We start from the raw sequence: 24,736 nt of genomic DNA, 5'->3' as shown, positions 1-24,736 counted from the left end.
CCCAATTACTAATTATTTTAAAATTACAAACGACTTTAACCCCCATTATATTGACATCACCCTCCCACTACAATGTGATTCACCACTTAAAAACCTCATCTTAAATATTAAATAAACATATGAACACAAACTCCTGAAAAGAAGCTTAGATGAGTGACAACTTTCTCTCAACATTGTAGTTTCACAGGTGCTTTTGAAATTTCTTTGCAAGGTCACCAGCGCCACCGTGTGTCCACTTTCGGTAATGGAGAAAAAAAACAGTAGGTTGAGTACATAACAAAATCCCTTCACAGCAAACTGAGCACTGAACAAATCAGACTGTTAGGCATTTTTATCAATTATTAATTTATTAAAGTGCTAAAATAACCACATAGTAGCAAGTTATTTCTGTATGATTAAAACAAGGCTTTATCATCTTCTGTGGTTAGTTTTGTGTTAAAGTGGTAAATTCATTTTTTTGTATTAGTGTTAAAGGCACAAAACGTGTTAAGAAGCTCAGTGAGTATGGAAGAACAACTACACAGAGATGAAGGGTTAAGTTCCACCAAGATTGAAGTACTAATGATACTGTAAGCTACTCAAACATTTCCCCATATCCTTATAATTGTAAGAACATTAAAAACATCATAACACTGTGCACACCATTATAACAAGCATTGATATTATTTTTTTTACAAAGGCTAAAACAAATTAATAAAAAAAAGTAATAAAACAACTCTGCAGTGATAATTGCAGCAGGCAGTTGGTTTCTTCTTATGTTGTGGTGCTGTCTGAGCATTTATTTCCTGTGATTCCTGTGTCTCACGGAGCACACCACTCCACTCTTCGGCCTGAGTGTGCCAGTGTCCAGGATGTCAAAGGTCTGACCCGGCACAAGGGTGAAGTCAAACCTCTGGAGCAGCTTGGCCATCACCACTTTAGCCTCCATCTGTAATCACCCCACCACGCATCTGGAATTAACGTCTTGTGATGTTTTGTGTGCGTTTGTCTTGATTATTTATGACCGTCACCACCTACCTGAGCAAAGTTTTGTCCCAGGCATGAGCGTGGGCCGAGGGCAAAGGGGAAGTAGCAGTAATAAGGCCTTGTAAAACAGATAAGAAACAGCGTCACTCAATACACTGCATTGTCCTTTTATATGGAACAACGATCAGTGTTTCAACATGTTGTGACTAAAAACAAAGTATGTCATCATATGAAAATTGTATGCTACTTACTTGGGAGCATCTGGGTGAAATCTGTCTGGATCAAATGTGAGTGGGTCCTTGAAGAATTTATCCATTCTCCCAGTCACATAGCTGCTAAACTGAATTTCAAAATAATGTAGTGAACATTTTGAGGGCAGGCCACTGTTAATCCTGTCAGTATTCTAAAAATGTCTTCTTTTGTTGTGTGTTTAAAGTTTAGGGGCAGCATTGTACTTTATGTACAGTATATAAAGAAGAAACACAATTAAAATAATTAGGGTTCTGACACACACTCCCTGCTTTATAGGTACAAACACACTCAAAAGTGAATGACTCACAAAACATGTGACTCCTCCCGGTATGTGGATACCGTCAATGAATATGTCTTCCAGTACGTCACGAGATGTGCCTGGAGCAGTCGGGTAAATCCTCAGAGTCTCTTTTAGAACCTAGGGGAAGGTTACAGTGTGAGGTGCACATCTTGGGTCATATGCTTAAAAAAAATAAAAGATACATTTAAGTTCATTCAAGCACAATTGCAGGAACAGCCAAGTGAATGATCTTGGTCTCACCAGTAGATGAAGCCATCCCTCATTCTGAACATAAGAAGACATGTTGTATAGGCTAAGAGTCAGTGAGTAACTGAACACAAGAGCACGTTGCACAATGGATTCACATGCTTCACTCCTAAAGAGCTGAACCTAACTTTCCTAACTTCATGATATGTACCTGTGAGAGGTAGATCAGTTGCCCCAGATCGTCATAACTGATTTCCTGCTTCATCCCAATGATATCATCCACCTCCGTCTTCACTCTGAGAAATAAAAACACAACTCAGGAAACCATAATTTAATAGCTCCATTATGAAACTGTATTGCACAAAATTATTAGTTCTCACTTCTCCAGTATATCAGGATGTCTTGCAAGTTCCATGATGCAAAAAGCCAGTTGATTAGCTGTTGTTTCTTGCCCTAAGAGAAGGCAAAATTAATCAGAACATTACCTTTAAAAGGCATAAACATGGATCAACAACTAACAACACACATTAAACTGATTATATTCTGTATCTTTAAACCACAAAGGGGGGCAGGGGGCATTTTGGACTTTTATTTTTATTTTTGTGCCGCATTTCACACATAAAAGGCAGAAACAACACAGACTCACCCGCAATGAAAAATGTCACAAAATTGTCCAACATTAACTCTTCATCTTCTTTAGACATGTTTTCCTCTGGAAAAATACAAAAACATAGCAAATGAACGTTGCAACTTTATCTTGCACTTCTGCTCTGCAAATCTAACAAAAATCTGAATTTTATGGACTATCACCTTTGTCAGCAGTTTTGATGATCTGCGTGAGGATGTCCTTGGGGACGTCATCGCCGTTTTGCATGGCAGTCTTTCTGTCATTAATCCACTGAGCTCCAGTGGTGCGCAGCAGGCGGCAAGCTTCTCTCACTTCATTAATGAATGGTCGGTTCTTTGGATTGAACTGGAAATGCAAGATTTTAGGATCTCACACAGTTTCCCATATATTCGCCACATAAACTTGCAGGGAAGTCCTACCTCAAAAAAGGTGTCTCTGAGATAGTACACCATCCCTTTCAGGCACGTCTCAATGGCTGCAGGGAAAGGTGAACTATTCTTCAGCAGGTCTAAATCCACACCAAAAGCAACCTGAGAGTTATCAAGAAAACATACGTATAAAATGTATGTATATAATAAAATAGTTACAACTTCATTAGATTGTGTTAAGCTGGTGCTTTCGCCACATTCAAAAAAAACAGACCCTGGCACATTACCTTTGCAATGACATCAAGGGTAACACAGTTGACTAGGTGGAGCATGTTGGCGTCTGTTTTGTTATCAGCAACATCTGTAAGTTTATCCATCAGCTTCTCTGCCCTCTCATTGAAGGTGCCCATTAGACCCCTCAAATACCTGGAAATAATGGTAGCTTAAGACAATATGGTCCAAAAGAAACAGAATATATTATTGTGATCTCTTGTGTTGACTGCAAGCCCTGGAGAGCAGATACTCCATTCTGGCTCTTTGTGATCATTTAACAACTCACAAGCTACTGAAAGCAGGGTCCATGATCCGGCGCTGTTTATACCACTGTTCATGGTCGTGTGCTGTTACTAGGCCATTACCTAGGAACCTTGAGGAGTGACGTGGAACATAATACTTATTCAAAATATGGTTGTAAATTATTTGACATAACAAAACCAACAAACTCATTACCTGGTAATCAAAAGTTGACAAACAATACTAACAAGTGCACCTAAAACATGCCAAGATTACTTGAGTTGACATTACCATGTATGATGCTGTATCTTTCTCTGTAATGTAAGATACAGTTTGACAACAACGAATGATAATGATACAGTTCCTGTATTATTGAGACTTATACAGCATGAAGACTATAGCTAATCTGACTAAAAGTCTAATAAACTACCTTTGACCAAACAGGTTGAAGAGTCTCTTATAGACAAATCTATCTTTGGGGTACTTTGGGGACATCAGGAGTTCCTGAAACAGAGCCATTAAAAGATGGACCAGATGTTTTTAATGAAAATAACTTTTTTTATTTTGCAAAGATCCCCACAAAAGCAGATCTATCAGTGCACTTTTACACAGTTAATTGTGCAATGTTCATGCAACTCAAGATTACACATTAAATCATTGTCAAGTCCAGTGTTTACCTTGGTTGCCTCTGGTGAGGTCACACAGAGTACAACGTAATGGAAAATATTCAATCTGTACACAGACCCATACTTCTCAGCCCTGTAAACGACATGTTGATTATCAGTTTGAATTTCAAACAATACATGTATAGTTACATGTGCAAACCGTACCCAAAGTGAAGGTTCACTGATCACAACTAATGAATAACGTAAACACATTTAAAAACGGCATCAACAAGAATCATCGGGCGTAGTGGTGGTAAGTTAACTTACTACCTGGGACCTAACGTTAACTTTTTGCGAATGCATTTGTTCTGAGTTTAACGTTACAGTTTTACATTAAATGTTTTGTTATTTGTAAATATTTACATACTTTCGTCAACCACATATGAACAATTAAACATGTTTGAGCTTAACTTACCATTCCAGAAATGTGTCGTGCACAATTCCGCCATTTTTCATTGTCTTCAATAATGTTGGTGAATGTCCTAATAAAAAGCTGTGAGAAAAACAAAAGTGTCGGCTGAAGTTACTGTCAATACAATTGTTTTAGCTAATGTTAGCTAGGTGACGACAAAACAAGTACCGTTAGCATCATTAAGAACGACCCACTTAGCTTAAGCTAACTTAGTGTTAACGTTCACATACCTGTTTCTCGGTGGGCCAGGAATGTGGTCATATTTCATGTGAATGTGTTTAATATACAAGCAGTAACCAAGAAACGCTATGAAAATCATGAAGAGCAGAAACATGAGCACTTGAGCAGTCCAGCTCAAAATCACATGAAAAATTGCCATTTGGTAACGTTAAGTCAAGTCCTTTGTACCACCAGTTAGCGAAGTTAGTCCAAGTGAAGACGTTCGTTAAATCGTGACTGTACGCGTAATAACTTCGACACGGAAGTGCCTTCAAATTGTGACTGTATCACACAATGCAGCATAACAGGCTCCATAGCTCAGTGGTTAGAGCACTGGTCTTGTAAACCAGGGGTCGCGAGTTCGATCCTCGCTGGGGCCTGTCGTGTGAACACTTTTATTGCTCAGATATGAGTTCGATACCTGCTTGAACACGAATGCTGTATTTATTACTGTACTAAGAGCTGAACGGCACACCAACTGTAAGCTAACGTTACTGCTAGCTTTTACATCCAACATGTCACAGCAGTTTGCAATTGTTTGCAACAGCATGTATATCCTACACTCAGGGGCGCTTTTAGACCATTTTTAGCACCCCTAAAAATAATACAATCATTTATTAGTAATTATAATAAAAAAATTTAAAAAAAATAAAAAAAACTGAAGGAAGAGGAGGAGCCACGGGAGGAGAAGGAGAAGGACAATGGAACCAGACACCAACAGTAACAGGTACAGGGGCAGTGTGCAGGGCTGAGTAGGCAATCAGATGTATAGATAGAATTAGAAAATTGATTATCGTTAGTCATATTCATTACAGATGTTCTTCTCATGCATATGTAGCTGTACAGTCAGTACAAGCAGAGGGTCCAGTACTGGGGAAGCTGAGCCAGAGATAGGCCTACTCACAGCTGAAGATGAGGGATTTGGTTTTTATGCATACACATACACACACTGCTCTATTTTATAGGACTGTATTGTAGTTTTTGATTATATTTAAATATTTGAGCACTCTGACTGGCTATACACGTGACATGTTGGTAGCAGTATACTGTAACTTAAGTGCTCCAGCTCAGGCTTGCCTGACCTGGTTTTGTTCATTGCAGTGGTGCCTTGCTTAGGCCTATACAGACTGTAGAGGCAGGTGTCATCCTAAAGCTTCTTGACGATCATCATCATAATCTGATTCACTTTATACAGCAAATACACTGTAAGTATTAAAATAGCTGCCAACTCGCATAAAAGTGAGTTTTACAAAACATATATCGTTTCTTAATGCCACAGGCTGAGATTTAAAAAAAGTAAGTAAATCCCAACTTTTGAACTAGGCCTATACTGTTTTTCTGCATATGCATTTATAAGAGCAGTATTCAGTGCTTTACAAAACATAACGTTGCTTAACGCCACTCTCTCCCGACGAGTCCCAGCATCACTGGCAGTGGCGGCCAGAGTTTCCTCCTATAAGTTTTACATTGCTGTGCTGCTTCAGCAGATGCTTCAATAAATCAGATGTAGAAATGTTCGCTGTTGAAAGCTTTTTGCTGGTAGCACAAAGTTTACAACGGACGAAATGTTCTTTGTATCTTAGACTTTCCTTTCCTTTCCTTTAGCTTCTTGGCTAACAGCTGACTTGAATAACATAAGGTCCAGTACCGCTGACCTGCCGCCCAGTTGCGCATTCAGCATTCACGCCAAGGACTGTGCATTCAGTAACTCAGTACTGCAGCGTTACTTGGATTAGTAACTTTAATATTATTACTGTTTTGGAAATAGTAATCTGTTACACTACTAGAGAAAATTTGTAAAAGTAAAATGAGAAAAGTAATATTAGTACAGTTCCTGCCCAACACTGCTAACAGTAGGCCTAGCTATGAAATTAGTTTTAATTTAATGTTAGAATATTATGCTAACAGAGATAATTTATACTCCACAGATTCTATCAAAATAAAGATTTTTATTAACAATTAAATAATACTGACAAATTAAACTCAATCAGACAGAAAACAGAAAACTACTTCCTTAAAGGAGAAAGCAAGCATGTAACAAGATTTAACTAAAAACACAAGACTGAACACTTAAATTAGGGAAACACTTTTAACACCCTCCCTCCTCTGAGGGAGTAAACACCAGCACACCGCTCCACACTGCTGTCTGACCCTTACTGGTCCACTGACCCCACAGGTTTCATTTACACTGGGGACACTGGGGACATGTCCCCACCACATTTTGAAATGGCTGAGTTTGTCCCCATCACTTTTAGAAAGCATTTGTTCAAATGTACTGAAAAATAGCTTGCACCAAAAAAAATTTAACTAACAAATGAAAATGCTTTGAGAAAGGTTTATTTGCACAATTAGAAAACATGTATTGCAATTTAGTTTTAATGTATGGTAATGACCATAGAAAATATGATGGTCAGAGTTATACAGTACTAACCATTATAACCATGAAAATTATTATTTTTATGCAAGGAAATGTGGGCCTAATCTGACTTTGTCATATTTCTCCCAGTTATGCCAGAAACCTTTTTTAGGGTAACAATTACATATGTTATAACAAATTCCACTCAGCAAAAACTTAGATCTGTGGTCCAGAAGAGTTTAACAGAGTATACAATCAGTGTCAAAAAGCTATTGAGTTCCCTTACACTGAGCCATCATTAGGAATAGTCAGGTTTTTACAGACAGGTTTAGAACCTGTTTAAGGTCCTTGAGTAAAGTGTCTTAAAAATAGTGGTGATGGAAAATGCTCACTTTTCATCCTTCATTTTGAAGTAACCATTTTACATTGTTTTTTGTTTTTTTCATTCAGTTTAGTTAGGATCTATAGCATGTAATGAATCTATTTCTTCAGATTATATTGTAGGGTACACCGTGTCAGCTGTGTACTGAAAAATAGACACCAGTATACAGCATAACAATAAAGCACATAAAAACCAGTTTAGGTATAACTTTCTCTGTAGTTGGGTTTACGCAAGGTCGCTAACAACTGAGCTATCGTGCTTTCTTAATGAAGCAGAAGTTGGCCTATGTAGCATGCACTCTCTGCACCTTGTAAACTTCAGCTCATGATGAACATGAGGCAGAGGTGAGTTAGACAGTTTTCATGACTTTGAACCGGGGAATTCCTCCGTGACGGAAAAAAGGACCAATATTGCCCATCAGAGCATACATCTACGTAGGTAGATGCACTTCACACATCAGATCCGGCCTGCTTTCCCTTCAGCTGGTGAAGCGGGAAACCCTCCTTCGGTTTATACAATTACACTCATCTCCAGGAGCACTGGAATAACAGTGTAATTGTTGGAGTCATCACAGAATCTTACATAGGTTTAATGAAGAGATGCATACAGAAGTGATTGGCTAAGCGATGCAGATGGACATTGTGAATCCAATGCGCACTTATGTTTGCTCATATAAATATATTGGCTCATCATTAAACATATTCTGTTCTGCTAAAGGAGGCTAAAAGGGTGTGACAAAGTAAGTACAAAAGGCATAAAGTCTGATTTAGAAACAGCTATGTTATTTCTTTTATGTATTGCTCTTTGTGGATCACCATTAATTTATTGCATCCCCCTTTTTCCCTGATGCATTCCCCTGCACAGCATCCTATTTGTAGGAAATATGGTGAAAAAATATTCCTGACTGATTATATATTATAGCTATGAAATGTGAGTACAGTCTTCTTGGTCATAAAACACTACTTCTGTCATTAAATCCAAAAAAGCTCAACATGCCCTCTTCTAAAACTCATACACTTACCTACTTAATATTCTTTAGGCTGACGCAAGGCTGAAAGCAATGAACATCACATTAATCTGAGCACTATGTCAACCCGTGGATGGTGATATACACACAGTATAGGATTATTTTTACATGGTAAACCAGGCTGTTAATCACTTTTCAGAGTCACAGTGTGAGGGGTGAAATTACCAACATGAAAAGGACAGGAAATGCAAATCTGTACTCTACTGCTCCCCTGTTAAAATGCATGTAGCACATTTTTCAGACTACATAACCAGGTGCTGAAACAGGGGATCTGAAAGTATGATTCAGTCGGACAAACCAAACATTTTTTTTTTTGTGTCAATGTATTTGTGATTTCATCCTTATTTAATCCTGCAGATCATCTGATTACACTATAAAGCTGAAATATTTAGTTGATTAATCGATTAGTCAATGGACAGAAAATGAATCTGCAATCCTTTTCATAACTGATTATTTCTTTATGTTGTGTAAAAAAAAAAAAAAAAAGACAATTTGACAGTTTTCCATTATAGTAAATTAATGTTTGGTTTATCTTTTGGTCTGTTGGTTAGACAAAACCTTTAAAGATGGGCTGGGGTAAAATGTGTTCACTATTTTATTTAATTTTATAGAACAAACGCTGAATTTAATCGATTATGAAAATAATCTGAAGACCGATTAATAATAAAATAATAATAATAAAATTATAACAAATCTTTAGCAGGCTAAGATGGTCTATTTATTAGCGTAAGTTTAATTTCGACAACTGGAATTTTGAGAACTTTCAGGCAGCTCAAGCAGAATAGTAGGAGGGCTGGTGTATTTAGTCATGGTGACCAGCAGGTGGTGTTCTTTGTCAGTTTCCCCAGATTTCCAGCACTCTCCCCCCTCTTCGTGAACTAGTGGGCTCACTAGTAAAATAAAACAGATTATGGTGTTTTCTAGTGTTTTTTGCACATTTAAATTAGAATGTTGTTCATTTTTGTTCCCATCATTCTTGCAAGACACAATTTCACATTCTGATCTAAGGCATCCAAAGAAATCTCATCTGACCTAATGCATCACTTTCTTCCTACAACTATGGCCACTTCATACTCGTACATATTGTTCGCAATAACCTTCAAGCTTGTCTGCATTCTTATCTTAAAAAGAACAAGCAATCATATATTTGGTCCAGGGTCTTGGCTCTGTGTAAACACTGGAGGCTAGGGGCTGTTTGATGTTGTTATGACTGGCTGGCTGCCTTCTCAGTACTACTGGATCTGCAGGCCCCTCTCATGTCCAAAGGTATTGTGTTGGCTGCTCTTTTGATTACATTATCAACAGAGAAAGAGACAGGGAGAAAATTAAGATTCCCACTGGACATGAGTAAATAAATAAAAGTTTGTAGAGTCTGGTTCATCCAAAGAATGTCAGTTATTCAGACTTCTCTGAGGATATTGATGTCCAGTGTTGGGATTATCGTGCTGAATATTGTTCTTGCTTGATAAAACATTTTGGCCTGTACTCGGTCTGCAAGATTGAGGAGCACGAAAAATAGAAAGGACATTTTGACAGTAAATAACTTTGTTTTTTTATAATTGTATCAGTCCCTGCAAGTGAATGTAAGACAATAATGTACACAGTTGTAGTTTTTATACATTCTAGCCATGCTAGCTGGCATAGTCCTATGTATGGAAATGTTGGTCCGTTGGTTGCTTGGCCGGTCCACCACTTTGCTCCAGACAGAAATATCTCAAAACCTATTGAATGGGTTGCCATGGCATTTTGTACAGACATTCATGTTCCCCAGAGGATGAATCCTACTCAATTAGGTGATCCCCAGACTTTTCCTCTAGGGCTGCACAGAGGTTGACCTTTCTTTTGGATTGCCATGACATCTGGCTCAGACATCATTTTCCCCTCTGAATGAGCTGTTACAACGTAGGCAATACTCTTTCCATATACCACCATTATCAGGTAAAGAATTCGAATTTGCACTTTGGTTTATGATAAAATACTTAAATTGGCATTCCCATGAGCCTCAGCTGTATGTTGTGCTTACTGCTAACATACATAAGAAACTAAGATGGTGAATATGGTAAACATTATACTTGCTAAACATCACATTGTCATGTTATTTAGCATGTTAGTATGCCAACGTTAGCATTTAGCTCAAAGCACCACTGTGCATAAGTACGGGCTCTCAGAGCCGCTAGCATAACTGTTGACTTTTAGTCTAGTTATTTTTTCACTAATTAACAGCCACTGACCAAAAACCATCTACAAGAGAAGAAACGGACAAAAACACACCATTTTTTCCCATGCTCTTAAACTCTTGCATTTCTGTCTCTTATGAGTAGAGGCTTAATTTTGAGATTAGCTTTGTTGATCATCTCAGAACAAGGCGTTCCTCTGTGTCAAGCTGGTCAAGGAATGGGATAAGTCAAACTGAAGATAATCCATAAGATCCTAAGATCCACTGGCATTCACATAAGTCATGGAGCAGCTAAAGTAGGCTATGTGTATGGGTTTGTACGTGTGTTTGGACAAGCATTTGTTTACCAGCATTAATGCAGTATGTCAGCTGGTGTTCATGACTTCAATCAACCCAGTCAGTGTCTATGTGAGTGTATGTTTGTTTGTGTGGGGTTACCTTCAGCACAATCCGCTGGGAGGGTGGGGGGGGAGACAAGGCAGCCTGTAACTGGAGCTGCGAGGGACTTGAAGGGCCATGCTGTTTGCAGGTCGACCAGCCGCAGGAAATCTCATGTTCCTCCCAGCCTACAAAAGTAAACAGATCCGCAACCACCGAGCGCTGGCTCCGGGCCAGGGCCACCAGCACTATAACTAAAGGAATGAATCACATCACACACGCATTCACTGGCTAAAATGTAGGTGCTTGGCATGAGGCGTGCGTTCAGAATTCTGAATTGCAGTCCAATCTTTTCACGTTATGTGTGTGAAATAATTCACGCTAAACTGGAATACAGTGATTCTGGTCAACTTGAACTTCTGTACAACCACAGTGTGCTCCCCGAGTGACATGATACACATGCCCTCCATAAGCTGTGAAGTGTATTCACCCGGATTTTAAATGCATCCGCCTGGGAACTCTTGCTTCATTCAATATTTTCAGATAACATCTTTTTAGCCACAGAGTTTTGAAACCTCCCCTCTCTTTTATGTTCCTCTCTCACTCTCTTCTGTTTTCCCTCGCTCTGCTTTCTCCTCTGTCTACACATCTGCGGTTATTTATCTGTTATTCTGCGGCAGCAATGTGGTCAACATGTGTCTGGCTTCCCTCCACGCGGCACTCATCTGTATTCAACTTAAGAATCGCTGGAAGACCAGAGGAGACCTACCAAGCTCCTTATCGTTCATTCCACAGTCGATACTCACCACACGGTGGTGGATTTCTAAGCATCTCCTAAGTTATGCACATCCTCTGATAATTGTGTCCCACTTTTGACCTAATGTTATATTGTAAATGCATAACCAGCCAGCCACCCCCCAGGAATTATAGTATCTAAGAGGAGTATTTGGATTGCCTAAGCCTATGGATATGCATTACTCTGGCCTTTAAACTTTTAATCTCACTGTCATTTAATCCTCTGGAAAGAGTATAGCCTCAGACAACATGATGGGGAGAATAGATCAACCTATAGACCACAGTGGAGATGGATGATGGTGACAGCTTTCCGGAACCTGAATTTAAATTAATATCTAGCTGCCACCCTCTTGCTCTTGTTTGAACTTGGCCCCAACCACATCTAAAATCATATTCATGAATAACATGTCACACTTGTGAATCACCAGAAGAATGTGCCCACATTACATTTGTAAATCCTGAAGCATGCGTGGTTTTAAAAGGCTGCGGCTGATTGTTTAGAGGCCTGACAGAAAATGACAGAACTGAACTCAGCTTAGAAAGAAAACCAATGTTCGATTGAGAATAGTCTGCGTGTTCTCAATCTAATAAGGACTCGTTTGATGCTGTTGGTTCAAACAGCGACTGCCCATTCTGCTAACATGTGCTAGCAGAAGAACTCATGCATAACACACTTAATTGAATCTTGTCATCGCTGTGTTCAAGATCTGTTGAACATGGAAAAGGTAATGTAGATGAATTGCTTACTCGTCAAGGAAGACACTAACACGCAAAACCACTAATGGTATTTATGGATTATTAAACTATTTAGCATCACAGCTTCCACCAGCTCAGCTAGGTGGACGGGACACTCACCACTGAACACAGAGACCTTCCTTTGATGGTCAGACTTTGTATTTGACTGTTAAAGCACTTTAAAAGGGAATGAACATTTAAAGCAATTTGACATTTTGCGAAATATTTGTTATCTTGCCAGGAGTTAGATGAGTAAATTGATACCACTCTTGTGACTTTACAGTTAATCTGAAGCAACTGCCAGTAGCCAGTTATCTTAAAACGGCTTGACTGGCTCTGTCTGAAGGTAAAAATCCACCAGAAATTACTACACTGCAATGTGTAGTTTTTATGCCTAGTTTTTTTGCACATATTAAACAAACAAGGTACAAGGTGAGCTGTTCTAAGCTAAGCTAATTGGCTGCTGCCTGTAGCTTCATATCAACCGTGCAGTCATGAGAGTGGCATCGATCTTTACATTTAACTCAAGTAAGCAAAATACCCAAAATGTCGAAAGGAGGTGACATGTTTGCACTTAAAGGAATGCTTGCTGCACTGAACATGTCTTGATGGAGAGGAAAGGTACGGAAAAGTTCGGTATGTGAGTCAATAAAGAGTATAACTACTTAGGTGTGTTTAAGGGATTTTGCTCTACAGTGCTATGCTATGCTTGGCTCTGCTACGCGGCATCTAAAAGTGTGGAAAAAGAAATGACACATTAAAAAGGCAGATGATGAATGCAAGGTCTTTATATATTTCTTCAGCATAATTGCAACAACATATTCATAGAGCACTGCAGTACAAAGTAGAATGAAACACATACACTTGATGTTGATGAAGTGAAGTGATATGAAGAAAGTGGTTTCCCTTTTGATAACGGGTGCCGTCATTTCTCAGTCCGATTAGTGCACCATGTTGAGCATGAGACATTTCAAAGCTTCAGCAAACTTTTAAAAAAAAGAGAACGGACAAATAAATACTGTACAACACCATATATGTGATACTAGATTCAGAAATCACAAAAAGATCATGCCTTCCTCAACAGAACACTTGACATATGCACTTTCATAGAACAATGCAGCATTTCTGACGAGTTTCCCTTCACAATAACACTATCATCAGCAAATGGCAAACAAGAGTACATTTTGATATATCTTTTGTATATATATGTATATATATATATATATATATATATACCTTAAATAAAGTGCCTTCCTTTAAAATCGGTGATTCCAAAATGTAAATGTGTGTTCGCATTTACACATCTGGAAGCAGAATTCCTGAAAAAAGGTTTGGAGCGAACATCCATACAATTATTAGACTGGATAGAAAGGGCAATTCCTGGAGTTTAAAAGGCATTTCTAAGTAAATTACTTAGTAGATTACTGCCAATGTGGGCGGTGCAGAAATTTAACACAACTACTGCTTCAATGCTAAAACAAACTCTGCTAATGGTTAAACATCAGTCTTTTCAATCCTTTGCACTATATAAAGGCTCCAACTACATGACCCCTCAGGAATGTTGATTTGAGTAGGAATGTCCTTTCTATCCAATCAAGTTCTGTACATAAACCCAAAGACCCTAAACCAACAGCTTAAACAGCAATGACATCCATCCGTACACAATGCATTAACAACTATTCAGTTATAAGGGTTGCTTTCTGAAAGCATTATCTATTCATCGATTCCAATCTGGATTACACATTCGATACCCTCATACTAATCTTTACCCCATTACACTTTGTACTAGTTCCAATAGTGCTCCACTGTCGAGGTAAATTAACAATTTTGTTGATCATGGTCAGTAGTCCCCCTGAGAATGTTGTAGAGACACATCTATGAGCTTAATCTATTCACTGTAGAGTTTTTTTCCTACATTTGCACCATAGAGACTCAGGAGGCTGGATTTACACAGGCACCACAGTCTGATTTTTAACTCTTTGGCACCCAGATCATATTTCTTCCTGGCTGTGGAAATATGAGGAAACACATGAAATCAATCTGTGTGACAAAACATTTGAAATCAAATGTGCTGTTCCCGTACCATTACTGCTTATGGGCTAATCTCATAATTCTCACTAGCAAGCTTGATTAATGACAGCAGATTGTTTCAAATCCTTTTAGCTTACATCTCTGGTTGAGATCCCAAACATTACTAGTTTTAGTGTCCCAAAAGATTGGCTGAAATGTACATTACTGTGAATGCATGTGGCATCTTTTGGGTCTACCGATGTCCTGTTGTCTTGTTCCCCTTAATACCTTTGTAAAACCTGAAGGATTTTATATTGTAGCAGCATAGTTGGGATATTCATCTGTTCGACTCCTCCCATGCATGTGTTTGTTTCATCAACATAACCAGCCCACATTCATACATTTCCTAATGTAAAACCTACAAGAAGCATGGTCAGGATGTTTACCATATGTCGCCATTATCAATCACAAGCACTCCAGGACACCATCAGACAAGCCAGTAGGTAGACACCATGCTTACACGCACCCAGGAGAGTGTACTGAATATAATGAGAGAGAGAGAGCTTGATGTCATGCCAGATGTGGAACAGGTTGGCAAGCGATGGGAGAACACTGCTTTTTTTTTTTTTTTCCATTCTTGTAAAACAGTTCAGTTCAGTCAAGCCTGATATCAGGACACTGTGCCAAATCCTAACTTGAGACAGCCACACTTCACAATCACCCCACAAATCTCCCAATCACAAATGTGCATTTCTTCTCAGTCAATGCATGTTTAATGCATGATGCATGGTTTAGATGAGATTTCATGACCCCTCTCAAAGCAGTCGCCCCTCAAATTAGGATTGGGCCCTCTGACTCTCTGAGTGAAGTGGTAGTTTTGGCTGTGGTCCCTCAGTACTCCCTGGCCTCTTCCAGTTCATTCATGAACACGTCTTCATGTGGGTTTTCTGGGCAGCTCAATCCATTATTGGGTGGCCGCACCGCATGGAAGCGACTCCAGTCTCCCTTGCACAGGATCCAAGGCAGCACATCCACTTTGAAGTGCAGCTCAGGTGAGAACTCAGTACTGATCAGGTTAGGCGTGCCTGCGCCTTTCCCCCGCGTGATCAGCCGCCCGCGATCATCGTAACAACAGTGCTGCGCTGCGAGAGTTGATAAGTCACCCGAAAGTGCTGAGCGGATGCAGCTGCGCGCTGATGGTTTGTAGATGTCTAGGCGCTCCTTGGCGCCACTAGCATCACGCCAGCGGAACAACCGGCCGTGATTCTCATCGTAGACACTGACCACAGTATACGCCACTTCAGAGGGGTATGAGCAGGGGCAGCTGGGCAGCTCAGACAAGACCTGGTGGAGGTACCTTTGAAGGAACTCACTCTTACAGTTGAGCCACTTCTCACAGCTGTCCACATCTATTGGAAAGGGAACAGCAATAACATGTGAAACTGTGTGCTACAATTGTTCATAGTAGCACTATTGGTAACATGAATGGCTTTCAATTTGGAGTTAAGTCTGAATTCTATTCCTAGCATCTTTAAACATCTATGTTAAAGAATTGAGAAAGCCAGTTCTACATTCCCATGAGACAGTGGCATGTTACCATAATCCATTAGCCATAGGGGTGCTATAATATACCTAAAACTACAGTATACTGTACATCTGACTGAGTATACTTTGTCAAACTGTGTATAATATAAACAGCTTGCAGTTAATGGGGTAAACTATGGTATGACTTTAAACTAATGAAAGCTGTGATGAAGAACTTTCCATTAAACTCACCAGTCCCAAATGGCTCTGTGCCATTCTCCATCTCAAAAGGGAAAGGCTCCACAACTGTGTTGACATCACCTACAAAGAGGAGAGTGGTGTATCATTAATAACTAGCTGGGAAAGCAGAAATATCCCAGTACTCTAGCCTTGGATTGTTTTTTGTTTCTTCAAAGGGAAGTATAATCTCACCAGGACAAGGCTCCAGGTCACACTTAGAGGCTTCTGTCAGGGTGCAGGAGTAACCACAGGACTTGGTCCTCTTTCTCTCACCATGTCCACATGTCACTGAACAGGGAGACCATGGTGTCCACTCATCTGTCTCCTTCTCTGTGGAAAGGAAAATAAAATTCAGACAGTCCACATGGATCAAAACTTACTTTGCACTACTAATTCATCAAGATTAAAGCACAATATAATTTACATATTGCAGAACATCTGAGTGATTATGAGAGGATTACATAATGAAAGCCTGGGGGAAAATGTACAGTTACCGGAACTTTACATCATGCTTCGGGAACAGATTACGATTACTAGATGTGCTGTATGTGCACCTTGCAGTTTTGTGTTGTGTTGAATGAACTCAGCAACAGTCTAATCCAGAATATGTTTCCAAAGTTTCTGCACTGTCTCAGTCCATATAAATGACAATTTTCTGCTGGTCTAACCTTTCCCATTCAAACCCATATTCTTTTTAAGAAGGCTTGAGTAAAATTAGAGAGAGCGAAGCTGTGCTGTGGCTGTCCGCCTCCGCACCATGTTTCCTTGTGGTGTTAATAACACTGAAAACTTGATTAAAGGCGAGGTGGGTGCAGAAATACCAGCTTGGGTGTAGCGAACACCCAATTTTACTTTGTGGGCGCTGCCAACTCGCCATGTGGCCATACGGGAAAGAGGTCTCAGGAGAGTCTTAATTACAGAAGAAGCTAAGGCAGACATCCTTGATTTATGCTGACCAAGTCTTTAGATGTGACCACTTAATAGGCATTGTTGCCCTTTGCTGGCTCGTCTACATGCTCAACTGTTTGACAGATACATTCTATGTATTGGCATAACGGATAAGGGTTAGGTTAAAGAGTAAAATCTAGCAAGGTTTTAAGACACCTGTTACCACATTTTGAGGTTACACTACAACTGCAGAGATTTGTGGAACAACCACCTTCAAACTCTATCTGTGGGAAATGTCTCTGAAGAATGAAAGCTTTAGGCTGTGGTATGCCCATGACTGAGCTCTGATCTATAGTAGGACTTACGCACATTGGCTAACCCACTGCCCAGCCCATCAGACTTCTCTATTTCTTTCTTTTTCTATCTCTCTTTTCCATCTTTATTTCATTAACTATGTACACCTTTCTCTTTCTCTCTCATTATTTACTATTTTTACCACTGAATAAGTGGTCTGTGCAAGTTGAGACACATTTTTTCCCACCAGAGCAAGGCAGAATTAAGAGGGGAAAAAGAGCTGTAAAAGTTATGCAGAGCCCTCAAAGCCCCCCAAAATTCTTGAACTGTCTCAAAAGGCAGAGCCGCAGAGGGCAGTGAGGGCCGCCAGGGTCTGTGGGGGCCTAAGGGGTCCTGGGGAAGGATGAAAGGGCCGGCCAAATCGCCCCTGTCATTCTGTCTTCCCAATCTGCCCTCTAATTGTCCACAAGCAGAGGACTGTTTTGTCCCAGGGAACAATGCCGGCCTCACGCTGCCATTAGCGAGCGCATCGGACCCATCTTCAAAAAGCAGGCCTCTGCGACCAGCACGACCAGTGTCGACTTCAAAGTGCCCATAACCCGCAATGTCCTGATGGTCGAGTGATCATGCTGCCTCGCATGCTGGCATCATTAGGTTCTCTCTGACTGTGAAGACAGTTATCATGCAGCCTCCCTCAGCCACAGTTCCCTCACCATCGTTCTCTTTCACATTCTGTCTCTCTCTTTATTTCCTTCCAGACATTCCCTTTATCTCTGTCTCTCTTTTTTTGATATTATAAATTCAGTGATTGTACTTTCAAACCCGCAGGATAAACTTTGGTAATTTTTTAAAAGCCTTAATTAATTTTATGAAGTCATTTCTAAAAGAGCTATACTAGCAGGCAGCGAGTTTACCATAGTAGCTCTGCATTGGATCCCAGCCTTCGTTCCAATGCGTATCCCAGTCTCCCCCCACTCCGCTGGGTAAGGGCTCCTCGCTGCCGTAATCCAGGGAGTAATCTTCCTCCTCCTCTTCCTCGCCAGTTTCCTCCACGCCTGACCGGCTGCTGCTGTCCTCGCTGGAATCGGCGTCGGTGTAACTCCAGAAAAGGGGCCAGAAAAGCTTCTTGCCTCCAAGCCAATCTACTGTTGAAGAGGGGGAGGAGGAAGAGGAGGGCAACCAGTCTTTTTCCTTGGCCAGGTCCATCTCTACCTCCATCTGGGGGTCGTCCACCACCTCAATGGTTACCTACATAGAAAAAGAGAGGGTCAATCTAACCCATGAACACATTCATCTATCGTTGATATGATCTTGGACAGTATGGTGAAGCCAAGCAACTCTCTCTTACAAATTTAAATTAGCTAACAAAGACTCCAAAAATTGTAGCTTGACTGGCAAACCACACTTAGAAATTGCTTATTAACAGTGAGTAGAAGATGACATACAACAAGCGACTGAACTGTCCAGTGCTGGTAAGTTAAGTTTGCTTTTGCTGAAACCTGCCATCAAAAAAGGAAAGTACACTGACTATGTGTGCTTGAGCTACAAGTGCTTCTCATGAAATCAACTATCTCAAATTGGCGAAACGGTTTTTTAGCAAGCGAACCCGGTCCCCGGATCCAAGTCAGCCAGCCAGCCAGACGTGAGCGTGAGCATTCAGCCTACCAAACGATCCTCCCAGGGAGAGAATGTGAGCATTTATTCTGGATAACTACCTCTCATTACCTCAACATGACTCATCCGAGATGCTACAGTATATCCAAGTTCCCACTACAGCTGATGTGAAGACCAGGCTACGGGGAGGCTAAAGGGAAAAACCTCTAATCTTTTTGTAACTGTTAGGACAGACATATGATGATTGGAAATGCTTTGATTTGTCTTAGTTGAATATATCCTTAGTTTAGCGTCTTTTAGTCGTAGTCTGGTACATCTGGTCTATATGCTACAAAAACACTCCAAAATTTCATCGGTCTCTGTACTTGATGTAAACATAGGTCAGCATCATTATGTCCCTCTAACCACATCCTGATTGCACTGACCAGAGTTGGAGATACGTTAAACAGAACAACGTTTTTAACTTTTTAGAAGGAGATGATGAGGACTTAATGGCTAACACTTATGATTACAGTGCTTGTTTTGCTTCATTGCACTTTAATTAAATAGTAGCAAAAAAACGCAGCCGGGTCTCTAAGATTAGCCTGAGATTGTTGATTTTGTTACACATTTAAAGGAAATAAATCTTTTTACACAATAAAAGACAAAATGCCCAAGTTCTCCTTGCACAAATGGTTTTAATTTATTCCATAATTTACAATCTATTGGTTACTGTTTGGATGCAGCCGACAAACTGAAATTAACTTATTATTACTGCTAAACAGTATTCCTAACCCAGTTTATAAACTGAGAACAGAAGATCTTTATCAACATCTTGAAGGCTGTCCCCAAATACAGTAATGTGTGACTCCCCTCTCCCGACTCACCTGTATGTTGGGGTTCTGCGAGTTGATGTCAGCATTGGCCAGGTCTGGAAAGTTCTTGAGATCAAGGATGAAGGGTTTGGTCTCTTCCTCAGGCTCAGGCTGTGGTAGAACACCAACTGAGCGGTGCTGCGGGTGGGACCACCTCCTCTGGTGGCTGTGGGGCTCAGGCAAGAGACTCTGGACCTGGTTCTGCTGCTCCAAAGTCTCAGGGACATATTGGACCCCACCGCTGTGAATCATGTGGCCATGCACCTGAAAGTACAAGGTAGGATGTCAGATTATCTGGACCTGAAACAAACTAGTGGAATGATTTAAGAGACCAAATGAAAGTCTCAGGATGAAAAATGGATGACAGGAAATGTCTTAAAGCCTGATTTTGGCAACTGCTATGCTGACTGTGCAGACACCACCTTGATGTAAAGAACAAGGGAAACTGAGACGACTGGAATACTGGAATAACAAAAGTTAGAAAGTTAGGCTACTTCAGGGCTAAATGGGATCCATCATTTATAATGGCTCATTGAGGAGTATAAAAACAATTAGTGCTCCGTTTCCAGGAAGAAACCTTGAAACCATCGTAGTACTTCGTAGCTTGGTCAGCAATTCCAAAGAGCCCCCGAGGCATCCAACTAACCAGCAAAGTGACCAACCAGCCTTCGTTCATTTAATTCTCTTTTTTTCCCACAACAGTCATGGCATCCAGGCCGTGGACAAAGAGGGGCCTGTGCCAGAGAGATCCTCTTTTAGCTTTAATGAGAGGGCCTGGGAGGCGTGGGACCCCTGGGATGGTGCGAGCGTGTCTGAACCTGCTGTGCTGCCGCCACTACGGCCGCCACTTAGTTTGACCTTTCAGGTTTTACAGTTACTAAGAAGAAAGACCAGCAGGAGGAAATGTTGGTCTCTGAGATTTATAGTGATTAATGGTGACATTATAATGGTGCTGAATTGTAGATACGTGTACTGTGTCTGGAATATAATCGTTGCAAATTGATTTTTGGTTGGTCTGATTCTCCAGTGTGCATGTGTCTCTTTCATGTCTAATAGGACATGTATCTATTTCATGCCTGACACTGGTCAAAACCGCAATCCAAACCCTCTAATGAACCCTTGTCTGCCATTCACTCATGTCTATATCATCCTGAAATATGCTAAATTGGCTCAAACCTGTGATTGGATGGGATCTTGAGATTTGACCTGAGCCAGTTTGTGGTCTGCTCAGAGCAAACCAGTTGCAGTTGGAGGGCTAAAGAAGAGAGGAAATGTCTGAATTAATGACCAAACGGTTGGTGATTTATAGTTATGGTCTCTAGAACAGGGCGTACTTTTCACTGACTGCCTGTGATTGTCCCATAAAGAAGTTATGTGGTCGGTCAAATTCAAGCATTTGAACACAGTATGCCTGTTTAGAGGAGAAGCCTGTCAAGCATGATAAATGATGGACGAAGAGAAGTTGGCCCCCTCCCCAGATATCTGTAAACTGGTGGTGACAAGAAGATAACCTTTTTTGGGGATTTTTAGCCTTTCTCGCTGTAATTTTATCAACTGCAAATGCTGTAAGCAATTATTTACACACATTCTCTGCATTTTATCCTCTTTCTGCGGGACTTTTAAAAATGCTAATATATAAGAAGGCTTTCTCCAAAAATATATTATAAGTAATAGATCAATTTCACAGAATAGTACATGACAATTTGAAAAATTTTAAGGTCACATATATTCAATAGATTTTCGATTTTTAGGAGAATAGTATTATTTTTTACATCAATTGATCCTGTTTTGGCCCAGATTTCAGCACTGGATATAATGTAAGAAGAGCTGAAACACTGCCAACATTATTTTCCCGTTGGAAAATTACCTAAAATTTTATACTGTAGACTTCCTCCAGCGTGATGCCCCATTTTACCCTTTTACTGGCCTGTTATTAGTGCATCACTGTCAAATCTGACCAACAGTGACAATATTCACTCATACACACCAACATTCACACACATGCCCTAACCCTAACACTAACGCAGTAACAGAAGGTCCAGAGTCACGAGAGAGGCCATATACTTTCACACCCTCCTCATCTCGTCTTGTTACACATCTGGATCCTGTATTCTTTCTGCCCTGTATATCACTCTCCTCCTCCTTTCTTCCTCCCCCTCGTTCTCTCTGATCCTGCTCTCCTCCTCTCGGTAGTGGGGTTCTCCTGATCAAAGGTTCAAAGGCTGATGGCATGCGGTGTGTTTAACAGGGAGACTATCTGGATGCAGTCGGGGACCTCGGCCTGGTCTAGAGACAGCTTCTCTCCTCTCATACAAACATTAAATCCACCCTTTTGGCAACGCATGTTGTCCTACTTTCACTAGACTGTCATTGCTACTGATGGTGACACACATTCAGGTTAGGGAGAGGAGGTCGGGAGACTGGATGGGGGGGCAGGGACGGGATCCGGTGGGGTTGGGGGGCAGGCTGGGAAGGCTGGCAGTGTGGCAGCCCTGATTTATGTGCCCCCAGATATCAAAGGCCTCTGCACTTGGCTGTTTCCAAACCATTACAGAAGAACAATAAACTATGGACGCTCTTTGATCGCCATCTTTTGCAAATGGAAACAGGACAACAAATGCATGCCTGGTGATCGAGGGTGGGTGGGGTATGGAGGTTGGGGTTGGAGGTGTGGATACAAAACATGGAAAACAGGGCATACAGGTCCCAATATTTAGAGGGAGGCCACTTCAACACAACCCCCTCCTCCTCCTCTTCTTCTTCTTCTTCGCTGAGAGATGGGGGTAAAACCAAAAACAGGAAATTCCACATTAACACAAAAAGAGCCAATGTAAACAATCAGATGAATGACACTTGACCCGAGCTCCAGTGTGAGAGACGCAGAGGGCTCGCCTTATTCTGGTTACATAAGCATCTCGTTACTGGGCACCCACTTTACTGAGCTTCCCCTCCTCCTCCTCCTCCTCCTCCTCTCTTTCACTGATAATCTCCCCTCTCCATCCACCACTTAACGGACACACATCCAGCAGGTCACAGGCAAAAGTACAGAGTCACCAACAGCAGCCTTGAAATGAACAATCGCACCGTGAGATTTGTTCTCCTCCTCACTAATCATTCCCTTCTCCTCTCCCCTCCCTCTTTTTGCTTTGACATCAATCAGACAGATGATGAGAGAGCGAGAGTCCCAATAGGACATCCATGGGAGGCCACACAAGAAGGAGAGCTCACAGGCAAAAACCGAACCCCGACACAAACAGACTTTGATATCCAAATATGTCCGTGTGTAACACAAACATTCCCGTAGACGCACCACACACTGCACGGCGCGCGTGTGTGTAGGGAGTCTGCCTAGTGATGGCAAACCTTACATGGAGAGAGAAGTGCACTGATGAGGAAATTCTGTCTTTTCAGATAATTTAATTGACTGATTCATTTGATGGGAACTGACTGAGAGTTATGGTTGAAAACGAGCAGTGACTTTCTGTGACATTCAAATTTTACTGAACAGGCATAATAATAAGAACAACAACAACTGGGTTACTAATGACCTTATTCAACATATGGGAATTTTGCTATAAAAAAACCACACGTTTTAGCTTTTGTGTTTGTATAATACAGTCAATTATATTATAAAATTGGGACTTATTAGCCGAAATTAACGAATGTACTGCATTTAGCAGTAAAGAAGACCGAACCACAAGAGCAGTACCAATGCACATTTTGCAGCGACAAGTGTGATTATTAACACTTCGTAGCTTTTTCGAAACAGGTTGCTATAACTTGCTAAACTTTAAAGAAAAAAGAAAAGAAAAGAAAAGAAAAGAAGAAGAAAAGCAACACAATCAATATCTGAAGAACACTTACCTTGTGGCCAACATTCTTGTGTCTGGTAGGAAACCCTGTCCCCAAACTAACGAGAAGTGTTGACCAAATCACCAGCAGCATCTGAAATCTCCACGCGACCTCTTGACGCATCTTCTCCTACTTCTTCCTGTGAAGACTTGTTAAAGTACTTTCCCTCAAAACTATTCTCCCTAAATGAGCTTGTTGGTTGGGAAGAAGCGACTGTGTCCTGCTCGTCCTTCGTTTGTTAGCAACTTTGACTCAGGACAAATTAAGTTTTAGGCCTCGTCAGTCTCGAAGTGTCGCACTTTATGAAGATGCGCACCAGCGTCCAGAGGTGTCCCGCGCGCTATCCATATCTGACACCAGCGCCTCGCGCAGCAACTGTCAGTCCGTTTGGCGGGTCGAGCTCGACACTTCTCTTCCCCATAAAATCCACAGTTTTTAAGTACCCGAAAGAAGTCAAACACCCCACGCAGAATCTCCCCGTCCGCACCGGCGCTTGCTTATTCAGCTACTTTAAACTGTGAGTCATTCCTTCGTGGGTGGGTGGGTGTTTTCTTCCAATACATTGACATCTGGAGTTCATAGTATGCTGTGCGTTTTTGATATCTGTCTGGTGCGTTAATCCATTATCCAGCTGAAGTTCATCCGCCGGTTCCAGTGGATGTGTGTTTGTGTGTGTACAGCCCAGCCAACCGGTTTCGGTAAACTTGCCTTTTACGCACGCATTCAGGAGGTTGATGCTAAAGGAGTTGGGGGTGGGAGGCTTATTGCTCACAGCTGTGTGGAGGGGGGTGCGCTGGGCCAGTGAGGTTTTTGATAAGGTAGGCTACAAGATTTAGTTTACATACAATTGCCTAAACGCAGGACGTGAAATGGACATTTACTCTCTTACTGAAAAACTGTACATGTACAACACTTTTATACCGCATTTGCAAAATTTCGCAAATGCCACACTTGAAATTATTTTACTTGTTCCTCCAATTTTTTTAAATAACGTTTTTTAAATCACGTCACTTGTTTTTAGGCATGTTTAGCCATTTTCTAAACTCTGGAAAGAAGCCATTTTCTCATTCCACTGGCATACCGTTTCGCAAAAATACTATT

General features: G+C 40.9%; 2 protein-coding genes and 1 non-coding gene across 3 annotated transcripts; 1 reads left to right on the top strand and 2 right to left on the bottom strand.

Annotated features, from left to right (window-relative positions):
* Positions 1–326: 326 nt before the first annotated feature.
* On the bottom strand, positions 327–4,823 carry LOC119908604 (cholesterol 24-hydroxylase-like). The gene is made up of 15 exons (XM_038726391.1): positions 4,522–4,823; positions 4,295–4,372; positions 3,892–3,973; positions 3,645–3,718; positions 3,261–3,347; positions 2,989–3,127; positions 2,753–2,863; positions 2,516–2,678; positions 2,352–2,417; positions 2,086–2,158; positions 1,917–2,001; positions 1,526–1,636; positions 1,218–1,306; positions 1,018–1,084; positions 327–928 (listed from the first exon to the last, which is right to left on the bottom strand). The coding sequence occupies exons 1-15, from the start codon at positions 4,668–4,670 to the stop codon at positions 779–781; spliced, it is 1,524 nt and encodes a 507-aa protein (XP_038582319.1). The 5' UTR covers positions 4,671–4,823; the 3' UTR covers positions 327–778.
* trnat-ugu lies at positions 4,818–4,890 on the top strand. Its single transcript has one exon. It is a non-coding gene; the product is annotated as a tRNA-Thr (tRNA).
* Positions 4,891–13,129: 8,239 nt separating this feature from the next.
* Positions 13,130–24,378, bottom strand: ism2b (isthmin 2b). Its single transcript, XM_038726389.1, has 6 exons — positions 23,648–24,378; positions 19,796–20,047; positions 18,230–18,563; positions 16,326–16,463; positions 16,146–16,214; positions 13,130–15,778 (listed from the first exon to the last, which is right to left on the bottom strand). Exons 1-6 carry the CDS (start codon positions 23,756–23,758, stop codon positions 15,261–15,263), a joined length of 1,422 nt encoding a protein of 473 aa, XP_038582317.1. The 5' UTR covers positions 23,759–24,378; the 3' UTR covers positions 13,130–15,260.
* Positions 24,379–24,736: the final 358 nt, after the last annotated feature.

Source organism: Micropterus salmoides, unplaced genomic scaffold (assembly GCF_014851395.1).
Source record: "Micropterus salmoides isolate LMB-PRFRI ecotype aquatic unplaced genomic scaffold, ASM1485139v1 Ms_hic_scaffold_18, whole genome shotgun sequence".
Classification (NCBI taxonomy): Eukaryota; Metazoa; Chordata; class Actinopteri; order Centrarchiformes; family Centrarchidae; genus Micropterus; species Micropterus salmoides.
The sequence above is the reverse complement of the archived record's forward strand: the minus strand, read 5'-3'. Positions and strand labels throughout refer to the sequence as shown.